This window comes from Lissotriton helveticus, chromosome 5_1 (assembly GCF_964261635.1).
Source record: "Lissotriton helveticus chromosome 5_1, aLisHel1.1, whole genome shotgun sequence".
In the NCBI taxonomy this organism is placed as follows: Eukaryota; Metazoa; Chordata; class Amphibia; order Caudata; family Salamandridae; genus Lissotriton; species Lissotriton helveticus.
Window position 1 is genome coordinate 1,644,839,876 of NC_136065.1, and position 19,775 is coordinate 1,644,859,650.

Consider the following 19,775-nt stretch of genomic DNA (forward strand, 5'->3'; position numbering starts at 1 on the left):
TACTTTGATTATCGAAACTTAGAAAAAATATATAATTGTAGTGGTTAACAATTGCTTATGCTCAGCTGCATCGTGTTTGCGGCGTGACTGTCTTCAGTTGGGATCATTGAGATATCTATCAATTCTCTCCCCTGTCTACTGCAGGACACAGGGTTGGTTCACCGGTTGGCTGCCTGCTTGGCGCCCGACATCCATGACGCAACTGAAGGCCGTGGAGACCCGTATCCTGCAGTGTAAGTGCCAATTTTCAACAAGGCCCTGAGTAAATCATGGCAAAGTACAGAAACACCTATCTTTATTACTTTAGTTTTTTATTGGCGGGATTTATTACTTTTAAAAAGATTGTGCACACAAGTGATTTGATTTTACCTTTAAAAAAATTCATATTTATCAGTGGCCTCTGGTTACATCTATTTCTCTGAAATTAAATTACTCACCGATATGAAAATCCTGTTCTGATCTGTGTCGAGCCTGATCCATAATATGAAAATGCAGCCAAACTGAGACCCAAGTTCACGTCTAGCTTCTTAGAGCAATGTTTTATTCTAGTGTTCTCTTTCTTCAGCGATATCCTTATCTGATGACTGTTATAAGCTATGACATCACAGAGTGATGTGTCGTTTTTGCTGTGATATTACTGACTGAACTAAGGTTTCCGTAATGATGTCCCAGTCTGATGTCAGATTTCTGAAGTTATGTAAGTTCTGGCTCTGAGGTCAGAGGTTGCATCAAGCTCTTCATTTGATACAGTTCCAGACTTTGGGTTCCTAAAGTAATGCCACAGTCAACATTTGGTTGCTATGAATGATTTCTCAGTTTGGCATCTGGTTTCTGGAGTAGTGTCACAATCTGGCATCAGTGGCTGAAGCATTGCGCCATTGTAATGTCAGGTGGACATTGGCTTGTGTCATTGCCCATCCCAAATGCTGGCTTGTGATTCGTAAATAGGCTTGTTAGTCCTTCCTTAGTATCGTCTCCTTCATTTATCACCTCCCAATGCGACTGGCCCTTTCACTTCGGATGTTACACTGTACCGGTTATTTAGTCTTTAAGCACTATTTTATTTATCGAGTTTCTCATACTGCAGGCACTACGTGCTTTGGTACCTTCTTTACAACCCCACCCTCCTGTTGTCCATGCCTTCTCTACCCCTTCCGTGGTCTGTGCCTTCTTTACAACCCCATCCTCCCATTGTCTGTACCTTCTTTACCCGCCCATTGTCCTTGCCTTCTTTACCCGCCCCGTTGTCCGTGCCTTCTTTACCCGCCCCGTTGTCAGTGCCTTCTTTACCCGCCCTGTTGTCCGTGCCTTCTCTACCCGCCCCGTTGTCCGTGCCTTCTTTACCCGCCTCATTGTCCATGCCTTCTTTACCCTGCCTGTTGTCCGGGCCTTCTTTACTACCCCGCCCTCCCTCCAGCTGTCCGTGCCTTCTTTACAACCACCCTCCCTCCAGTTGTCCGTGCCTCCTTTACCCCTGCCCTTCCTTCTGGTGTCTGTGCCTTTTTGTTTTTTAATGGCATAGCGTGACTAACAATCTAACGTTCCATGATTGCTGTGAACATGACAAAGTTACAAATTACTCCTCGTCCAATATGGATGGCTGCACCAGGGAGCTAGATGGCTGCACTATCTATCGTTTGTATGCCTTGAAAAGAAATCTCATTTTGTTTTGAAAAAAGCCCTCCCTCACCAACCTAGTTGGTGACATGCTTCATCATTGGGTCCCACCCAAGGTGCCGAGTGCACCTCTGTGTGTTATGACGCCTGGATACAGCGGAGAGTGCAGTGATAGCGGGTGAGTGGATATTAAAAGGACTGTCCTAAGGGTCCCACCGGACAAAAATAACTTAATGCGTGGGCCCTTGGCAGTAGATAAAAACGAAAGGCGGATATTGTTGGAGCTCTATGGTAACCCCAATATCCTAGACAGTCAACATGTTTCAGCCATGCTCCCTTTAATTATATGACTTTCTTCAGGACCTAGCAGTAGTGCAAAGGGAGTGGTTTATTTGAAAGACCAGATATGTGACGCACGCGCGAAGGTGTGCTATGTGGGAGAGGAGAATTTCCTCTAACACCGTATTCTCAGATAGTTATTGAGAAATGCCCCATGAGTTCCATGTGGGGGCCCGACCTGTGGTCACACTTTCATCAAGATCTAAAGATCTAGAGCCCTTCTTGGTACCTGCTGTGGCCGCCATGGAGCTCCGTCGCTTATACTTATCATTATTGAGTTCGAAACCACAGTGAGCATGGAACATTTTTGTCTTTTTATTCATATCCCTATTTTTTTATATAGTTCATTGTGAACGATCTGGTTTTATAAGGTGCTAATGATCGAACATAATTAGATTGCTTGTTTCCCTTTGTGGTAATAAAATGTGACATGAAAATCAAACCAGTATTGCGGCGACAGTAGTGCAGCTGTGAATTCTTCTCCTCTTGTTTTGGTGTATGGAGTCTCAGTTGCTTTTACTTAGAAAATCATACACACCTTTATTTTTTTGTTTCTTGAGCAATTGCTAGTTTAAATTTATTTTAAAAGATACTTAAAATAACAAGTTGTTGAACGTTTATTCAAACTTGGGGTTAGGTATATATGGAGCCTTATAAAGAATGAACCTCTATCTACAATGCAGTGGTTAGAAATCGCTGCAAATTGGAGATGCAGAGCAAACGGAATCAGTGGCGACTGGTGTCTGTTCTGAATGTCAGCAAGCAAAGCAACTTGTGGAGGTTATCCCCAAGAAAATGTTCATAAAATGCGCTTTGCCATAAAGCGATAAGTTAAAAGGCTATATGTGAAATAGACAACCGAGAACTGCACTTTCAAACTGTCTACCTTCTACCATGTTATTTATTTAAACTTCCACATTTCATGTTTATTTTTTGCGATAGCAAGTCAAAACTCCGTTATATATTATGACAAAGCACCTACATTGAATAGGTAGGGTTGAAAAATACAATACGGCAGACTTTGCGGTCTTGGGTAGAATTATACACTAACCAACTTCATACGCTTCTATAACAGTTCTGTCTCACAGGTGACAGAAACCTTACAGGTGCAGGCAGTGATAGTGTTTTTGTTGTGGTCCTAAAATACCATCTACCCAAGAATATCCTCAATATGGAGGAAGACGCTCTTTGGCATTCCTGGTCATACTGGGTCCACTAAGCCTGCACTGGACTTCACTGCATAGCCTGGCCCATTTCAAACCAAAACTGTTTATTTTCTTGTACTACAGCCGCTGGGATGGCAACCAGGCCACAGCCTATTCTTTGACAGCGGAAGTCCTCCAGTTTCTCTTCTCTTCTCCCCTCAGTTCGGTCTCTAAAGTGACTTGAAGGAACACCGCATCAGAGCATATTACAATCCAAACCTCTGTGTATGTGCTGTACTGGTGGTGTATTCTGTTCCCGTCGTGCATTGTTTTATTATATGCACTGTCATTACTTTTTCACTGTGTATGATGGAGTAAAAGTTGAGGTCTTGTTAGAATTTTCTTTAGTTATTCCATCTGCTAGTAAACGCCTATTTTATACGAAAAATCTACCCTGGTCCATGAACCCTCCTCCCTCCAAGGAGGTTTTCTGTTTGCTACAGAAGCGTTTCCTTTAATCCGCAAAATACCTACTAATTGCCAAGACAGGGGCTGCAATAATTACCTTTAGAGCCAAATGTAGGTAGTTATTATTTTACACTTTCAAGGCTCTGGTTGTGTCCGAGCCACCCCTCATCATCTGATAACTTTAGAGAATTGGGTTGTGGCGCAGCTTCACCTTTCCTTCTGCAATCCTTTATGGAAAGGACGAAGCCCTTATACCTGGGCTGTAAACGGGCAATCTTGTTTTATTCTAAGCATTGAGATGTTGCTAAAGTGAATATAAGACATTATTGCCAGTCGGTACCCATCTAAAATATCTTCACTGTTTTTACCCAGAGAACCGTAGCCAAGTCATATGAAACGACTCGCAAGGCATATGCAGCCCAATACCAGTAGTTTGGCGTATATGGCGAAGGATATTTCCTTTAGCGTCTGTAGGCAGATTCTAAGCCCTCACTATTATCTTTGAGCCAAGGGGCCGGTGGCGCAGCCACATATTGTGATCTGCGTACAGCTGACGTTTTAAGCGTGTGATTTAGAGATCAGCCAATGGGGTCTCCCTTATAATTATGTGCATTGGTGCTCTTTGTACCTGCTAACATATATTTTGACAGCTGTGTATAGTGTAGACGTGGCCCGAGGGCATTAGAGTGCTTTACAACAGATTCACATCTTTTGAGGCACTCCGAGATTGAGTGATTGGTCCAGAATCGCCGGATACAGAGCCCAGGTCGGGATTCAAACCAGGTTCTCTCATTTCAAGGTAGGCGGCTTTGGCTGCGAGGCTGCATGATCTCCTACTGCAAAGAACAAATGCGGGAGAGCGTTCACTGTATTGGTAAAATAGGCCCTTATATTACATCATAAAGGTAATTCATTATTTAAAACCGTGCCTCCCCTATATTATTCTGAAAATCAAAACACACTGGGAGGATGGAGGTTGTCGTTATTTATATATTTTAATAGAATCTTATTTCTTTAGCAGGCCTCAATTCTGAAGAGATAGCAGGCATAACACAACCTGAATAAAAAAGTGTGCAAGAAAATAAAGGTACAGAAACGACATTACACAGCCACAATGCCTTGTTACTAGTATTGCAAGTGGTAAACCATTGATGCATCCCTTAACTCTGCTAAATCATACTTCCACTTACCACAACACTATAAACCGGGCTTTCATTACTGTGAGAATCTTAGAAAGAGTCGTGGGGATAAACCGTGCAGGAACCAGAGCTTAGGGAATGATGTAAACAGTGTCTAAGCCTGGCAAGCCAGGTCCAATCATAGGCAATGACTTTGGTGCTGTAGAGATATGGAAAGAGTACATGTGCTGTAGTGGACATGAATAGTATGTCATGACAATTGTGACAGAAACATGCCTTAGAATGACAATAGTCCGAAATTAGTACAAGCAGAGACCACAAACTGGACGGATGTAAGAGTAAACGACAACAAACGTATGCATAACGTTGTAGGAAAAAAAACATCTCAACACCCCCTGCCACCTCCACCTTAAATTACGAGAACCCCTTGAAAAAGAGAAGGACAACTCAGTGATGAACTTTTTTTAATGGTTACCAATGCTAGAACTGCAGCCTACAGGACTTATTATATAGGTATAGTTACCTATATCAACATTGACCCCTTCGCACCCCAGAGTTAGCCAGCCCTATCAGCAGTCACATTAGGGCTCGAGGACCAACTCTGCTCTGTCCTGGTTTCTGATAGTGCATGGGAGGACTTTATAGAAAATGTGTCACCTGTTTTTAGGCAGACTGACTTGAAAAGCACCCATCACACGTGGAATCCATGGAGCCCAGCACCAACCCTTTTTGCTGGTGACTTGTGCTCTCCGCACACAATAATAACAAGATGGGTATGTAGATGGGATCAATTAAAACCTATGTTAGTTATCCAAAATGAAAAAACAATTATAATTGGGAACCTGATCTAATCGAACATGATTTGCTAATTAATGTCATTTTGGGATGATGCCAACCAAATACATCTAGAGTTCATCAGGGGCTCTGATTATACACATTGTCAGACCGTGGGTTATTGTTTGGGGGAATACTTGGATGGGAGGCTGAAAACCCTACTATAGCAACTACCACAATCCTTGTCAGGGCGAACTGCACAAGTCACTAAATTAACATGTAATACCCTCGGGTAGCTTGGTACCAAAACAGTCAGGCATAACTTGTAGGCTCCATGTAAAGTACGTATGCAGTACACAAATAGTAATAAAGTGAAAACACAAGAAAAAACTCACCAATTTAGAAACATAGAGAGTATTTTAATTAAATAAAACGAGAGCAGATGATAAATGTCCATTCAGTAGATCCGGAGATATGCAATAAAAATGTTTCAGGTAGCAACAGCACCTAAAAGCATGAACCACCACACATGCTCATCTGGTCGTACTTTACCGGGTGAAAGTCACAAGTTCAGACCAAATGCAATAGAGCGTGGCCAGATACAAAGAACTGGTTAGTCTGGCTGAAATTTATCTTCTCAAAGTGTGGCGCAAGAATTGCATTCATGGCAGAGGAGAGAGGAGACCGCAAGGATCAGTACTTTTGGGGGGGGGGGGCTGCTTCTCTCCTAGTTTTCTACTGGGGGTTGCACTCTACTGGATTTTGTTTCATGCTGTTTTTAAATTGTTTCAACATGGATTCACTTTCAGCATTGTTTATTACTGTTGCATTATGCTAATCTGGTTGAATTTGTATTCAGTGCTACCTCTGGGAGTTGCTTGACTCATGGGCCTGCTTCTTTCCCTCTACATGTTCCGGATTCATTAATGTAATTTAATGTTGTACTTGTGCTGATTTCTCATTTAGTGAACTGATGTTTCATTTTGATAGTATCTGCTTGTTTGCTGATGCTTTTTGTGGTTGTTGCAATTTTTGCTTCCCACTAATCCTACAATGCTCCCATTGTTGATTGTGCTCGCTTCTGGGATTTTGTGTTTCAATGCACTCAGCACTCCATATGTTCAGCATCCCATATGTTTAAGAGTGGGTTCCCTCTTGTACCTCTCTACCCCATCTCTGTTCTTTGTTGCCCTCCCGCTTCCCTGTTGTGCATGCCTGTGTGTGCTCAGATCTACAAGACCGCCCCAGAGAGTCCAACAAACCGAACTGCCTCCGGAAGCTGCCCCATATGTGGTTGTCTTGACGGTAGTGCCCACCCTACCCGATAATAAGAGGGAGGGGTACTTCCAGCTCAAAAATAAAATTATGCACTGGCTAGCCCAGTATCGACCACTCACGCATAACATCAATGGGGAGATTGTGCATGTAAGACGACTCTCATGGTTGGGTAGTAGGGTTAAGGACATTGATGGTGATCTTGTTGTTATAAATTTTAGGGACCCCCGAGCAGTCAACTACATTCTAAATTGGTCCCAGGGTGGGGGCAGTAATTCCATCACTCCACGCCCCTTGACCTATTTTTATCCGAGATCTCCGTTGTTCCCTCTTACTTATACTGGTGGACAGCTACCTATCCACAGTGCACCCCAACTGCCCTATACTCCTGGCTACCTGCCCCAAATTCCATACTTTCACCATGCTGCTGACCCATTTGGGTGGAACACAATACCAGTTCGCCCAAAGAGTGACCCCAACGGTAGAATGGATCACTTGAGACCGTTCACACCCCTGGAGATCACAAATAGGTTTGATGTCTTTTCGGGCTTGGACACCTGCGATTTAAGTTTACAGCATGATCAGTATACAGGTGCCCAAATAAATCCACTGTCTACTGGTGTGCCAGGCGGGAGAACTTACCCCAACAATCCATCCCATGACCTGACACCCATTTCTGTGTCTCCCCCATCTGATCATGCCCCGGTTCTAAGCGGGTGCACCTCAAGTCTGTCTATTCTCTCCTGGAACGTAGCGGGACTACAGAGTAAACTAGATACCCCTGATTGGGTGTCCTTTATCGACACCCAAGAGGTTTGCATGTTCCAGGAGACATGGGCACGGGAGGATAAATGGCGCTTGGGATATGCGAGCTTTACCATCCCAGCTAAATGGGAGGGGAGAGGACGGCACTCTGGGGGGGCTCTGTATTTGGGTGGCATCCAATTTGGGCTGCAAGGCTAGGGCCCTCAACACTAACTCATTGGATGTCCAGTGCGTACTACTGGAATGGCCCAATCATATAAAACTTGCACTGATTAATGTATATTCTAGACCGGTAGGACTTACAAAACCATCTCCCACCTTCGAGGAGCTCTCTGTATTCTTCCCACATCTCTCAAAGGGTGCTATGATCGTGGTAGGAGGTGACTTCAACTGTCAGTTTGAGCCGCTTACCCTGACACTGGAGGGAGCTCTTGGGGAAGAGGATGATCAGTGGGGAATTCCTCAATTGGTGGGTCCCCCAGCAAAATCATGGTCGCCCTTAGCGACACAAATTTTGGCATTTACCCGTAGTAATTCCTTGAGGGCCTGTAATGGTAGATGTGGGAAGGATATTCCCTCCAAACCGACCTTCAATAGGGTCGGCCACGAGTCATATTTGGATTACATCTTGGTCCAGACCCTGGACTGGAGCAGGGTTTTGACCTTTGATGTGGTACCAAGAAGTGAGAGTGACCATAATGCTTTGACTCTCTCCCTGGCTCTGCCATCTGAACTCACGATTGACCAGTCGGATCAACCGACATCAAAGGACAACCTAACCCTAACAAATGATAGGCGTAGAGCTCGTTGGACCAAACTCTTAGACAATCCTGCCCATATCTCGGAGCTCTACGAGAGGATACTCCCTACATTAGAATCTATGGAGACTATTATAAATCATCCCCATTCCGAAGATCTTTTCCGGAAGTTGGGCAATCTTCATAAGGATCTGGTGGGAACCCTTGTGGATCTCCTGAACCCAGTGTGGGGAAAGGGCGCCGCAGGGCACAAAGGCAGTCATGGTACAATTCAGCCTGTAGGGAGGCAAAGGGCAAACTGATTGCGGTGCTGAAGCATTCTAGGGACCCTGGGACAATCAGGTTAAGGAGGGCTGACCTAAAGCAAGCCATTCACAACGCGAAGGCGGCTTGGGACCACACAAATTGGGAAAACATGTTGATCACCCTCCAGACAAAAGACACCCGTAAATTTTGGCAAATTGTGAAAACAGGCTCATCAGAGCCGACTCAGGCAGTTGAGGCCAATATTGCGGCTGCGGCCTGGGAGGCTCTGTGAAGAGGCCGCCCCGGGTCCGCCGAAGCAGCATGCCTGCGTACCACTGGAACATTCTTCGCTGCTGGGTAGTCCAAATGTCTGTCCCTTAAATGTGGAAGAACCTGACCCTCTGCAGTTCTCTTTGGGTGAGGTTATTGCTGCAATAGCAAAACAGCCATCAGGGAAAGCCCCCGTATTAGACAAAATTCCGGGTGATTTATTTAAACACCAACCCATGATCTGGGCTCCATACTTGTTAATTGTTTTTAATGCAATTCTTGCAGGAATGGCGGTCCCCAGTACTTGGCTGGGAGCAGAGATTGTCCCAATCTTCAAGAAGGGCTCTCCTCTGCTCCCAGCCAACTACAGGCCAATCAGCCTGATTGATGTTTCGCAGAAACTTTTTGCGAGGCTGATTCTTGACCGCCTTCAGGATTGGATGACTGACTACTCAGTGTTGAGTACATTCCAGGCGGGCTTTAGGAGCAAGGTTTCAACTACGGACCAACTTTTTAGGTTGGCCCTTATTTTTTGGAAGACTGTGAGGGTGGAGGGGGGCACGCTATATATCGTCTTTGTCGACCTCCGAGCGGCATTCGATCTTGTTCCGCGGAGCAAACTATGGACGGTACTGGCCAAACTCGGGCTCCCCCACCCTCTTTTAGATGTTATTATCCGTCTACACACCCAAAATTTTGCACAGGTAAGGTGTGGAAGGTTGGCCCGTCTCTCTAATAGATTCCCCGTTGGCAGAGGGGTAAGGCAGGGCTGTGTCCTAGCGCCGACTCTGTTTTGCCTCTTTGTCAATGGGGTAATCAATTTTTTAAATACCATTAACAACACAGATGCACCGCGGCTTGGTGGCACTAGGGTGTCTCCTACCGGTGTAACTGCAGCACTGGGGAGCCTGCAGTTCCACACCACATATATCTAATTCACAACACATATTTCAACATCATACCACAAAATTCAACAGTGCTCCACCCATTAAACTCTACTACATAACACCCCACAACGCAAAATACCATTCAAACTAATTACACTCCATCACACAATCCCACTCCACATAATTCCAATGCTTTAAAACAAATAATTATTATCCACATAATAGAACTGCACACCATGCCACATAATTACATTACGCAAAACCACTCCACAGCACACAATTCCACAGCTAACAATTCCAATCCAACCCACTTAATTCCACTGCACACCACATTCATCCAGTCCAGGTAAAATACATTTACAACACCAATAGCACTGATAGCTCTGATTAAAAAAAAAAAAAAAAAAAAAAAAAAAAAAAGTAACGTCCAAAGACACATATCTAGATCTTAGCTCATACCTATTTGTTCTTTTTCGTCAACAGAAATGCAAAGCTATCAACCCAATTCCAAGAAACCCACACTTCAACTCCACACCTTGTCAATCCACACCACCTAATTCCACACCAAACCACATAATACAATTACACAACACACCACATACATCCAATCCACACCACACAATTCCACAACATACCACACCACACAATTCCACAACATACCATAAAACTCAACAGTACACCGCATAATTACACTCCATTACATACGACTCCACAACACAAAATACCATTCCATATAATTACACTCCATAACACAGTCCCATTCCACATAATTCCAGTATATTCAATACCATATAATTACTATCGACATAATGCCACAGCACACAATGCCACATAATTCCACTGCACAAATACACGCCACTGCACACAATTCAATGCCAATCAAATAAAAAACTAACTAATCCAAACGAACCCACGTAATTCCACTACACACCACATACATACACTCCATAACACATAAGTAAAAGACATTGCCATTAACTATGCCAATAGCTCCAACTCGAACAAATGCGAGACCTATTGCATTTCCAATTCTTGTTTCCCTTGTCTCTCGTTCTCATGTGCTCATTCTGCCCTTTTCCTCCCCCTCTCTGTAGGTATCCAGAACAAGTTTTCATCCCGCTTTGTCTCCCTTCCGGATCAGAACAAGATATGGACAGTCACTCTGAGTCCTGAGCAGAACAAGAAGACCCCTCTGGTAATGCTGCATGGCTTCGGTGGGGGAGTGGGCCTGTGGATCCAGAATTTGGATTCTCTCGGCTCTCAACGCACTCTTCATGCCTTTGACCTGCTAGGATTTGGTCGTAGTTCCCGGCCAAAATTTCCCCAGGATCCTGAAGGAGCCGAAGATGAGTTTGTTGCATCAATTGAGAAGTGGCGAGAAGCGATGGGCATCAAGAGCATGATCCTCTTGGGGCACAGCATGGGAGGCTTCCTGGCCACTGCTTACACCATCAAGTATCCAGATAGGTAAGATGGGCAAGGAGGTGATCTCAGGTCAGATATTTGATATTTGAAGCAGATAAAGCCTGGCTGGTTATGTTCTAGTCCAGTTGTTCTTAAACTTTTGGCTTCCATGGACCCCCACTTAATCAATACTGGAACCCAGGGATCCTCACTGAATCTTTTTCTTTTTTCTTTAGAGTTTTATATAGCGCAAACTAGACCCAAAGATATAAGGTATCAGAGCGCTTTACATGAGCACCAGTTTCGTTACAGATTAACACATTAATTTTTGCACTGGGAGATTAAGTGATTTGCCCAGAATTACAGGATGTTGAACGTCTTTGCCCAGACTCTAACTCGATTCCCCAGCTTCAAGGTCGACTGCTCTAGCTGTCAGGCTACATCCTCTCCCCAACAGGTGAGAACATGGCATCCGGGGCTCCCACTGACTCATTATTGGTAGTCTGGGACCCCGACTAAGCAGTCAGTCAGGGGGATCCCCCGAGAAGGCTTCGCAGACCCCACGGGTCCCCGAACCACAGGTTAAGAACCTCTGTTCTAGTCTAATCATGAGATCTATTACGTTGATCAGATTTATAAAACTTGTGGTAATGCAGGCGACTGTACATTAATGTGAGGTAAACAGGGACATGACAGTGTTCATTTCTCTTTTACGGTAGTGAATGTGTTTTTATGATGAGTAGGTCTTCCTGTTGTCTTTATATAGCACTTAAGGCTCACAGCACTACTACAAAGGGCCCTCCGTTGATTCGTGACACCCATTTGAAGTTTAGTTTATGTGGGGTATGATATGTGTCAGGAAAGGTGCTCAACATCGGTATCTGAAGCTGATTCTGAACGTATGTAGTTTTAATATCTGTTGGAAAATGGGTTATTAGTAGTGGTAAATATGTGTATTCCACTGGCAATAAGGCCACTAACACAGTGCAGGGCTCAGTACAAGTCTCAATAAATTATTCCCATGCTCAACCCTGGTTATCTTGGCTACGAGAAGGCAGGCTTAACTTTGAAGACCGGTATGTAAAGCATTTAAAACAAAAATAATCCGTGAATAATTAAGATGCAATGCACAATAAGAATCCCACACCAATTTATAAAAATAAGAAATGTTTATATCTTTAAAATGACACCAACGTAGCAAAAATCGAACGTAAGGAACTGGAGTTATGAATTTTTAAAGATTTAACACTATATAGCACTTAGAAACCCATCGCGGCACTTTAGAATATCTTGTTGCACTTGAGCAAGACAAAGTCAAACTTTGGGTTGAAATTTAGATTTGTACTTCGAAACTTTTCTTCTAAGTCCTTGAATATTATTTTGATTTAAATCCTAAAGATAGTTTTGTGTTTATAAAATATTGCAGTGTTATCCTATGGGGATAGGCATCTAAAATGAGGGAAAATAAACTGGCCAATTTCTCCGTCACATGTTCATATAAAACATTTTATAAAGGCCCTGTTTATCCCCTTCGCCGCAGGGCTAATTCCCCCGCGGTGCGGGGGGGGGGGGGGGATGCGCGCGGCGCCGCAGTGCTCATGACGAGCTCGGCTCGTCATGCAGCACGGTGGCGCTGTGCTCATGACAAGCTGACCACGCCCATTCCAATGGAACGCCCAGCACAGCAGGAGCCGTAACTGTCATGAAGAGCTCAGCTCGTCATCAGCATAGCGCCACCATGCTGCATGACGAGCTCAGCTCGTCATGGGCACACAAGAGGTTAAAGTTACATGCCCCCCCCCCCCACACCTTGGATACCTAGGGAAGACTTTAGGGGTCCCGAATTTGAAAAATAGGGTAGATCCTTACCCCACAGTGTTCCTAGCACCAAAGTCAAGTTTGGGCGACCCTTTACTACAATGGAGAAAGTTAAATGTGCAATTTCTCCATCCCAGGGCTTATAAAACATCTTTTATAGGGTCCCTCCTTATAATGACATGACCCCCCTCACCCTTGGGACACCTAGGGGATACCCCCAGACCCTGGTGGTAGCTAAAGTGAAAATATTATAGTTGATCACTTAAGTGCCATTACCACCAAGGTCGAGTTTGGGTATGATTTAAATTTAAAAGCAGTACTGCAACACAGGGCTGCTTCTAAAATGAACCCAGGCTCGCAGCAGTGCACACATGCAAGTGCAACAAAGGCTCCTGGCCTCAACTTCCATGCTCTTTTATATACTAGGGACTTAAAGGTCGTTTTAATCCCCTCGCCCCATTATCTACTAGGGACTTGCTGCCTGATTCATCAAGCTAAATTGCACTCGCAAAGGGCAAGATTATCAGAATCTTGCCTTTTGCGAGTGCAATTTTTGCATTTGGGATTCATCATCCCAAATGCAAAATTCGCTATTTAAGAATTCGCACATTTGCGAAGAATTGAATTTAAGGAATCTCTATTTGAGATTCCTTAAATGCAATTCATGAAGCATTTTAAAATTGCGAAAATGCAATTTTGGGCCGCTATTTACCGAGAGGTCAGGCCTCTCGGTAAATAGCAAAAACTTAGAAAAATGCTTTTAAAGGCATTTTTCTAAGTTGCATGTTGCACACACACATGTCCTTTGGACATGTGTGTGCGCAACACCTGTTTCAATTTGCATTTAAGGGGTGCTACAGGGTGTCCTTTGGACACCCCTGGCACCCTTTAAATCGCTATCTTATTTGCGAGTAGCAAATTGCTAATCGCAAATAAGGAATACTCCCCATTCATAAAAAGGCCCATAGGAATGAATGGGGAGTTATTCCTTATTTGCGATTGGCAATTTGCTACTCGCAAATAAGGAATGTGTAGGAATCGCTATTTATTTAGCAATTCCTACATGAATACCGTTTTGCGAGTCCTTAATAGCGATTCACTATGAATCGCTATTAGGGGCTCGCAAAACGGCCAGTTGATGAATAAGGCTGTTAGAGGGTAGGTCATGTCAATCATAGGTGTACCCTAACACATAGTGTACCCTAATATGTGTGTGTGTGTTTTCACTGTTCAACATATCAGTGGGTGTTTTTCAACATAGACCTAGACCTGGGCCTGCCCAGAGCAGAGCCCAGGGCACTCCGAATCAGAAGGCCAGCATCCAGGGGTCTCAAATAGGACAGAAAGAAGCGGGGAGTACCATTTACCTAGATGGCTTGGGTGCATGCTGCAAAACACACAAGATGATGGACGGAATGTTGCACATTGGCAAAACATTCACCCCCAGTCGCAGATCTGGGTTTAATCCATCGTTATTCTGCTCACCAAGCCACATGGGCATATGCAAATCAGCCGTGACCCTGTGCCTCATGGGAACAGTCCAGCCTGAACTGCCAAGCCATGTCTTCCCTGGATCGGAATCAAGCATCCTAGGACCGGTTTCTGGCTATCAGCCGTCATCAGCCAGGATAGCTTGACTCCAGTGGCGTAGTGAGCTCTGGACACACGTCTGGGCATACCCTTCCCACGTAGGGCGAACAGCAAAACACACAAGATGATGGACGGAATGTTGCACATTGGCAAAACATTCACCGACCGTCACAGATCTGGGTTTAATCCATAGTTATTCTGCTCACCACGCCACCCCAGTTCAGACTTGGCCATATGCAAATCAGTCTTGGGTGCATGCTGTCCTTTACTAGTGCACCAGATCATCATTACATTTTATGGTCCGTTTATCCTGTGAAAGAAATTAGGAACTGGAGTGATTAAGGTATTTTTGTACTAGCTCTATCGGCTCTATCTGAGCAGACTGGCTATTACCTTTTTGCTCGATGTTCAGTAGAGCATTGCAGCAGGCCCAGGAATGGGATTTGGTCATGACTGTCCATCACTTCAGTTGGATAGGCCAGGTGTTTTCATGTCTGATCTATTGAGACGGCGTACTAAATCATACATAATATGCATACATGTAGACGTTTGGGTTAGCAGGCTTCATCTATTGTTCTGCTAAATTGTAATTCATATTTTGATTCCACTCACCACGGCATAAAGGAAGGGGCTGTAGTTCAGCCCACTTTAGCCACTGACTTCTTTAACTTCGAGTCACTGCACAAAACCTGAGAACATTGTTTGCGCATCTACTTAAAAGTAGTTAATTTCTCTTCTGAGTTAATCCCGATTCCTAGTATGCATTTTCATTTTAATTCTTTTTCAATATTAACTTTAAACAACAGCCATTTATTTACTTGTGAGTCTGCTGTGCAGCTAGATGGGGATTTATTTTCAGACCCATTTTTGAAGTTATAAAGTGTTTAGTTGGCCTTGTAAGATTTGTGTAAAAATAAAACCCAATAGCACAACTGAAAGGCCTTTATTGTAAAACCTTTTCATACAAGTATAGGAAATCCGGTTTTTGTTGCAGTACCATCCACTTTTTGCCTGGTTTTGATGCAACTTTGACTGAAGTGTACAGGGTCTCTGCTAACCAGGTTCCCAGTACCAGAGTGCTTTCCCTAAAAATGTACAACTGTTCACCCAATTGGCAAAACATTTAGTACCCTCTTGAAGTTCCTAGTAAATGGTGCACATTGTATCTAGGGCCTGGGGTACTAAAGAGGGTCCTTAAGGGCAGCAGCACATGCTGGGCTGATATTGCAGGCTGCGTGTCTTTGTGCAGACAAAAGTGAAAACACGACATGTCACACATGTGCCATGTCTCCTATCACTGAATGTGATGCTTGTATGTCACCCCTAAGGCAGGCCAGACAGCGCTATGGCAGGGAGCTTAGTATTACATGTGAGGGCGTACCTGCATGAGCAGATATGCACCTGTGCTGGTCTGTTCCATCACTGCCAGTACAAGTGACCAGGGAAGCCATTTTAGACATGTGTTGGACACTGGTGTAAACGCGTTCCCCAGCTGCATGATGGCTTAACTGTAAATAGGGATGCTTGGTATCAAACATTTTGTATTGGTAAACCCACACTGATGCTAGTGTCGAATTTACTAATTCATGCACTCAAAGGGCACCTTCGAGGTGCCTCCTTCAAACCAACCAGCCTCTGGTGTCCTTGCTGACTGGTTTCTGCCATCAAGACGCTATTCTGACCTCCTAGGGTGACAGCTCTCAGGAGGCCCAGAAGAAAAGCCTGTCTGGGAAGAGGGAGCAACACCCCCTCCCATAGGATGACCTGCTGAATTATTGCCTCCTTGGGCCCGTGAGCTACCACCTTGGTAATGCCAATCTAACTCTCCTCAAAGGAGAGGAAGCCCCCACCCCCCCAGGTGCAAAGCCCCCTTGGCACCTGGACAAGTTGGAAAATTAGCTAGTCAGGTAGGCATGCCTCCACCAGGCTAGTACCACCCCTAAGGTGGACTACTGTGAAGTGGACTAGATTTTCCATAAGTGGCCATCTTTGTGATGGCATACTTAGGAATTCTAGAATGGGTTTATGTCCACTTTATGCCCACTTTCCACAGGAAGTGGGCATATAGGGGGTCGTAGTGACCCCAGGGACAGTAGCCCATTGGCTACTACCCTACACTCCCCTAAAAATCAGTCCCTGGCACAAGAGAAGCAGATCTTGATGACCTACGAAGAAGGACATGAAGAGATGTAAAAGCAGAGGACTGAAGAGTGAACCTGACTTGGCCCCAGTCCTGCTGACCTGTCTATCGGCCCTGCACCAAAGACGACTCGTCCTACAGCTGAGTGTCTCCAAAACCTGGGAGGACTTCCTGCCTTTAACAAACATCAAGACCTTCCTAGGAACAGCGGAACTGTAACTTGTATCCTTCAGAAATGCCAAAAGAGTCCTCTGGAATGGGCAAAACCTGACACCCAAGCCACCACTGCACCAGTCCCCTCTGGCCCGAGTTGAAGTGGGCCACTGGTGCCAACAAGACTCCCTAGCCCTCTAGAGCTTGAGTCCATTGTGGTCTCACCTCTCATGGACTCCTCAACATCTCCTGCTGCCTCTGCATGCAGGCCCCCCTCGACCGCGACTGCTCCCAGTAACAGAAACCCTATGCCTAAAGACACCTCTGCATCCATCGCCCACAGGCAGTGCAGAAGAGTACCCAAGGTGTACCTATGTCCCGAGGATCGCAAGTCTTGAACACCCCTTTGGTTTACCCCAGCTGGCTTCATAGTCAGAACCTGCAGCCTCTTTTTACAGTGACTGATCCCCATTGAAACCTATTGGGTTCCCAACGCTGTTTTGCACCCTGCACCCGGCCACCCACGTGCTGCTGGTGGTGCACTGTTGGTGCTGCCTTGGACCTTGCCCACCACTCACCATGACTCCTGGACAATTTGGTCCTGAAAGTCGATGAACTGTACCTGTTTGCAGAACTTGTTCATCCTTCCATAAGATAACATTGCAGAACTCAACTATTGCACTTTGTCCATTGTTTGAACTGAAATTAATGTATATTAAACTTTCTTACCTGGACAATTTTTCTATAATGCCTGATGTACATATGTAAAAATACTTGCTATTGTTCTAAATTGGTGTGGATATCCTTCTTGAGGTATGTTATCATTTATTGATAATTGTGTGTATATGCGCATGTCTTGCACTCCTCTGTATGAAGCCTAAGACTGCTCGACCACACTACCCACTAACAGAGCACTTTGGAATTGTTTAGCAAGCCCTGCCCACTCATGGGAAACCCCTGGACTCTTTACCCGGTATGCCAACTTATTTATATATCACAAAAAGAGTCCGCTTCCTACAGCAAGAATATGATGGCCCCATGTTTTCTTTTTCCTTTTTGAAACTCATTCAATAAATAACATTTTATATTAAAGAAAAATAAATTGACCTTTCTCTCAAGCCTGCCAAGCCTTGATCCATTGGCTTTGCCAGTGCTTTTTTAGTTAGTGGCTGAACTCAGTAGTCTTTGTTGTGACTTCATTGATTCCATACATCCATTGGCTACATAAAATAATTATGATTTGAGCATGGAGATCTAAGTAATCTGTGAACATCAATAGTTGATATGAATTGTATGTTTTTTATACATCTGCTCACTGTTAACTGCTCATAAGCACTGTGTTGCAGTAAGAGACATACTCTGACATATAGTTTAGATGGGAAATTGATAAGACCGAGCAACTATGAGTAAAGAGAAAGCTTATGATCTGGGATGGAAATTGGCGAAGAGCAGGACCCTCAGAATATATTAAACTGTTTGGTGTCTAAAGGAAGTCTAATGTGGATCTACTGCTTACCTGACTAACCGAGATTGGCATATCTGGCACTGCATGGGGTTGGCACACATCCTTTATGGAGGACAGGACCAAACCGGTATTGCTCCCCCTCATCATCTTCACTACAGAAGGTGTCAACTGGGGTCCCTCAGAGGTTATCCTTGAGCCCCCTCCTTTTTAAAATTGTTGTCACTACCTTGGTCCAATTGGCAGAGGTTTTGGAGGCCAAAATTATCGCCTATGCTGATGACAACCAGCTTTTGTTTAGAAGGGGGGGGAATGAGTGCTCCATATCCTCAGTCAAAAACTGTTTGACCAAGGTCTTTCAGTGCCTGGCCTTAGCTCAACTAAAATGCAATGAGGAGAAATCCGAAATCCTATTTTATGGAAAGTTTCCTCCTCCATTTATAGAAACACTTTGGCCATCTGATTTCGCCATGACAGTCTCAACGGGGCAATCCGCTGAGAATCTTGGGGTATGGTTTGAGGATAATCTCACCTTTGTGACCCAGATCAAGAAGTTAGCTGGGAACTGTTTCTGGCTACTTAAAAGCCTTTGGATTTTTTTTCTTTTCTTCCGAGGGCTGCTAAAGAAACAGTTACCTGAGTTCTGATTTTACCCCGGTTGGACTACGCCAATGCCCTGTATGTTGGCCTCCCGGGATATCTGCTCCTTAAATTGCAGGTTGTTCAGAATGCGGCTGCCAGACTTCTTCTCAACGTCTCCGTTAGAAGTAGTGTGAGACAACATCTGCGCGCCCTTCACTAGCTGCCCATAGCAGACTGGGTTAAATTCAAGTCCCTAGTTATAGCTCACTACACTCTTCATGCTTCAGTCCCCATCTACTTACAAAAGCGATTCTCTTTTTATACGCCTGGTAGACATCTGCGCTCCACCACGCAACTTTTGGAGCTTGTTCCACGTTTCCGGCTGCAAAGGATGGGGGGCAGTTTCCTTGCCTTTAAAGCTGATTTGGCCTAGAACTCATTGCCGTTCGCACTTCGGAGTATCCAGGACCCCATTTTATTTAAGAAAAACCTAAAAACATTCTTCGTTGCTTAATCTGATACCCGCTTCCCTCAAGGCTCGCGCCGGGACACTCCTTGGATTGATGCGCGCTACAAATAACATAACATAAATAGATCTAAAGTGTGGCTCATGTGAAATTGCCCATAGAGTGCCTCCGACTTAAAAAAAATATATATATATATATATATATGTATTGCAACACAAATTGACCAATCCGGTCGAAAAATGGCAAGCACTCTGGTATCAAGATGTCTTAATCAATTTATTCTCAAACCCCCTTCACCCCCGACAGACGCGTTTCGCTAAACCGCTTCGTCAGTGTCAGTTTGTGCAAACAATCAATCGCCATTTTATCCCCACCATGCCATTCGATGTCATCAACATAGATGATGGTAAATTACACTTAAAGTGGCGGCCATCTTGTAGTGTAGTATTACAATGATCACATATTGGTTAAAATGG

General features: G+C 44.4%; 1 protein-coding gene across 5 annotated transcripts in view; it reads left to right on the top strand.

The window, feature by feature from the left end:
- ABHD4 (abhydrolase domain containing 4, N-acyl phospholipase B) overlaps positions 1-19,775 on the top strand; it is a 73,026-nt gene that overhangs the window by 16,802 nt on the left and 36,449 nt on the right. For all 5 annotated transcript variants that reach the window (XM_078644858.1, XM_078644860.1, XM_078644863.1 and 2 more), the window contains 2 exons: positions 145-233; positions 10,778-11,150. In XM_078644858.1, coding sequence (XP_078500984.1) covers positions 145-233; positions 10,778-11,150 — 462 coding nt within the window. The remainder of the gene's footprint in view (positions 1-144; positions 234-10,777; positions 11,151-19,775) is intronic.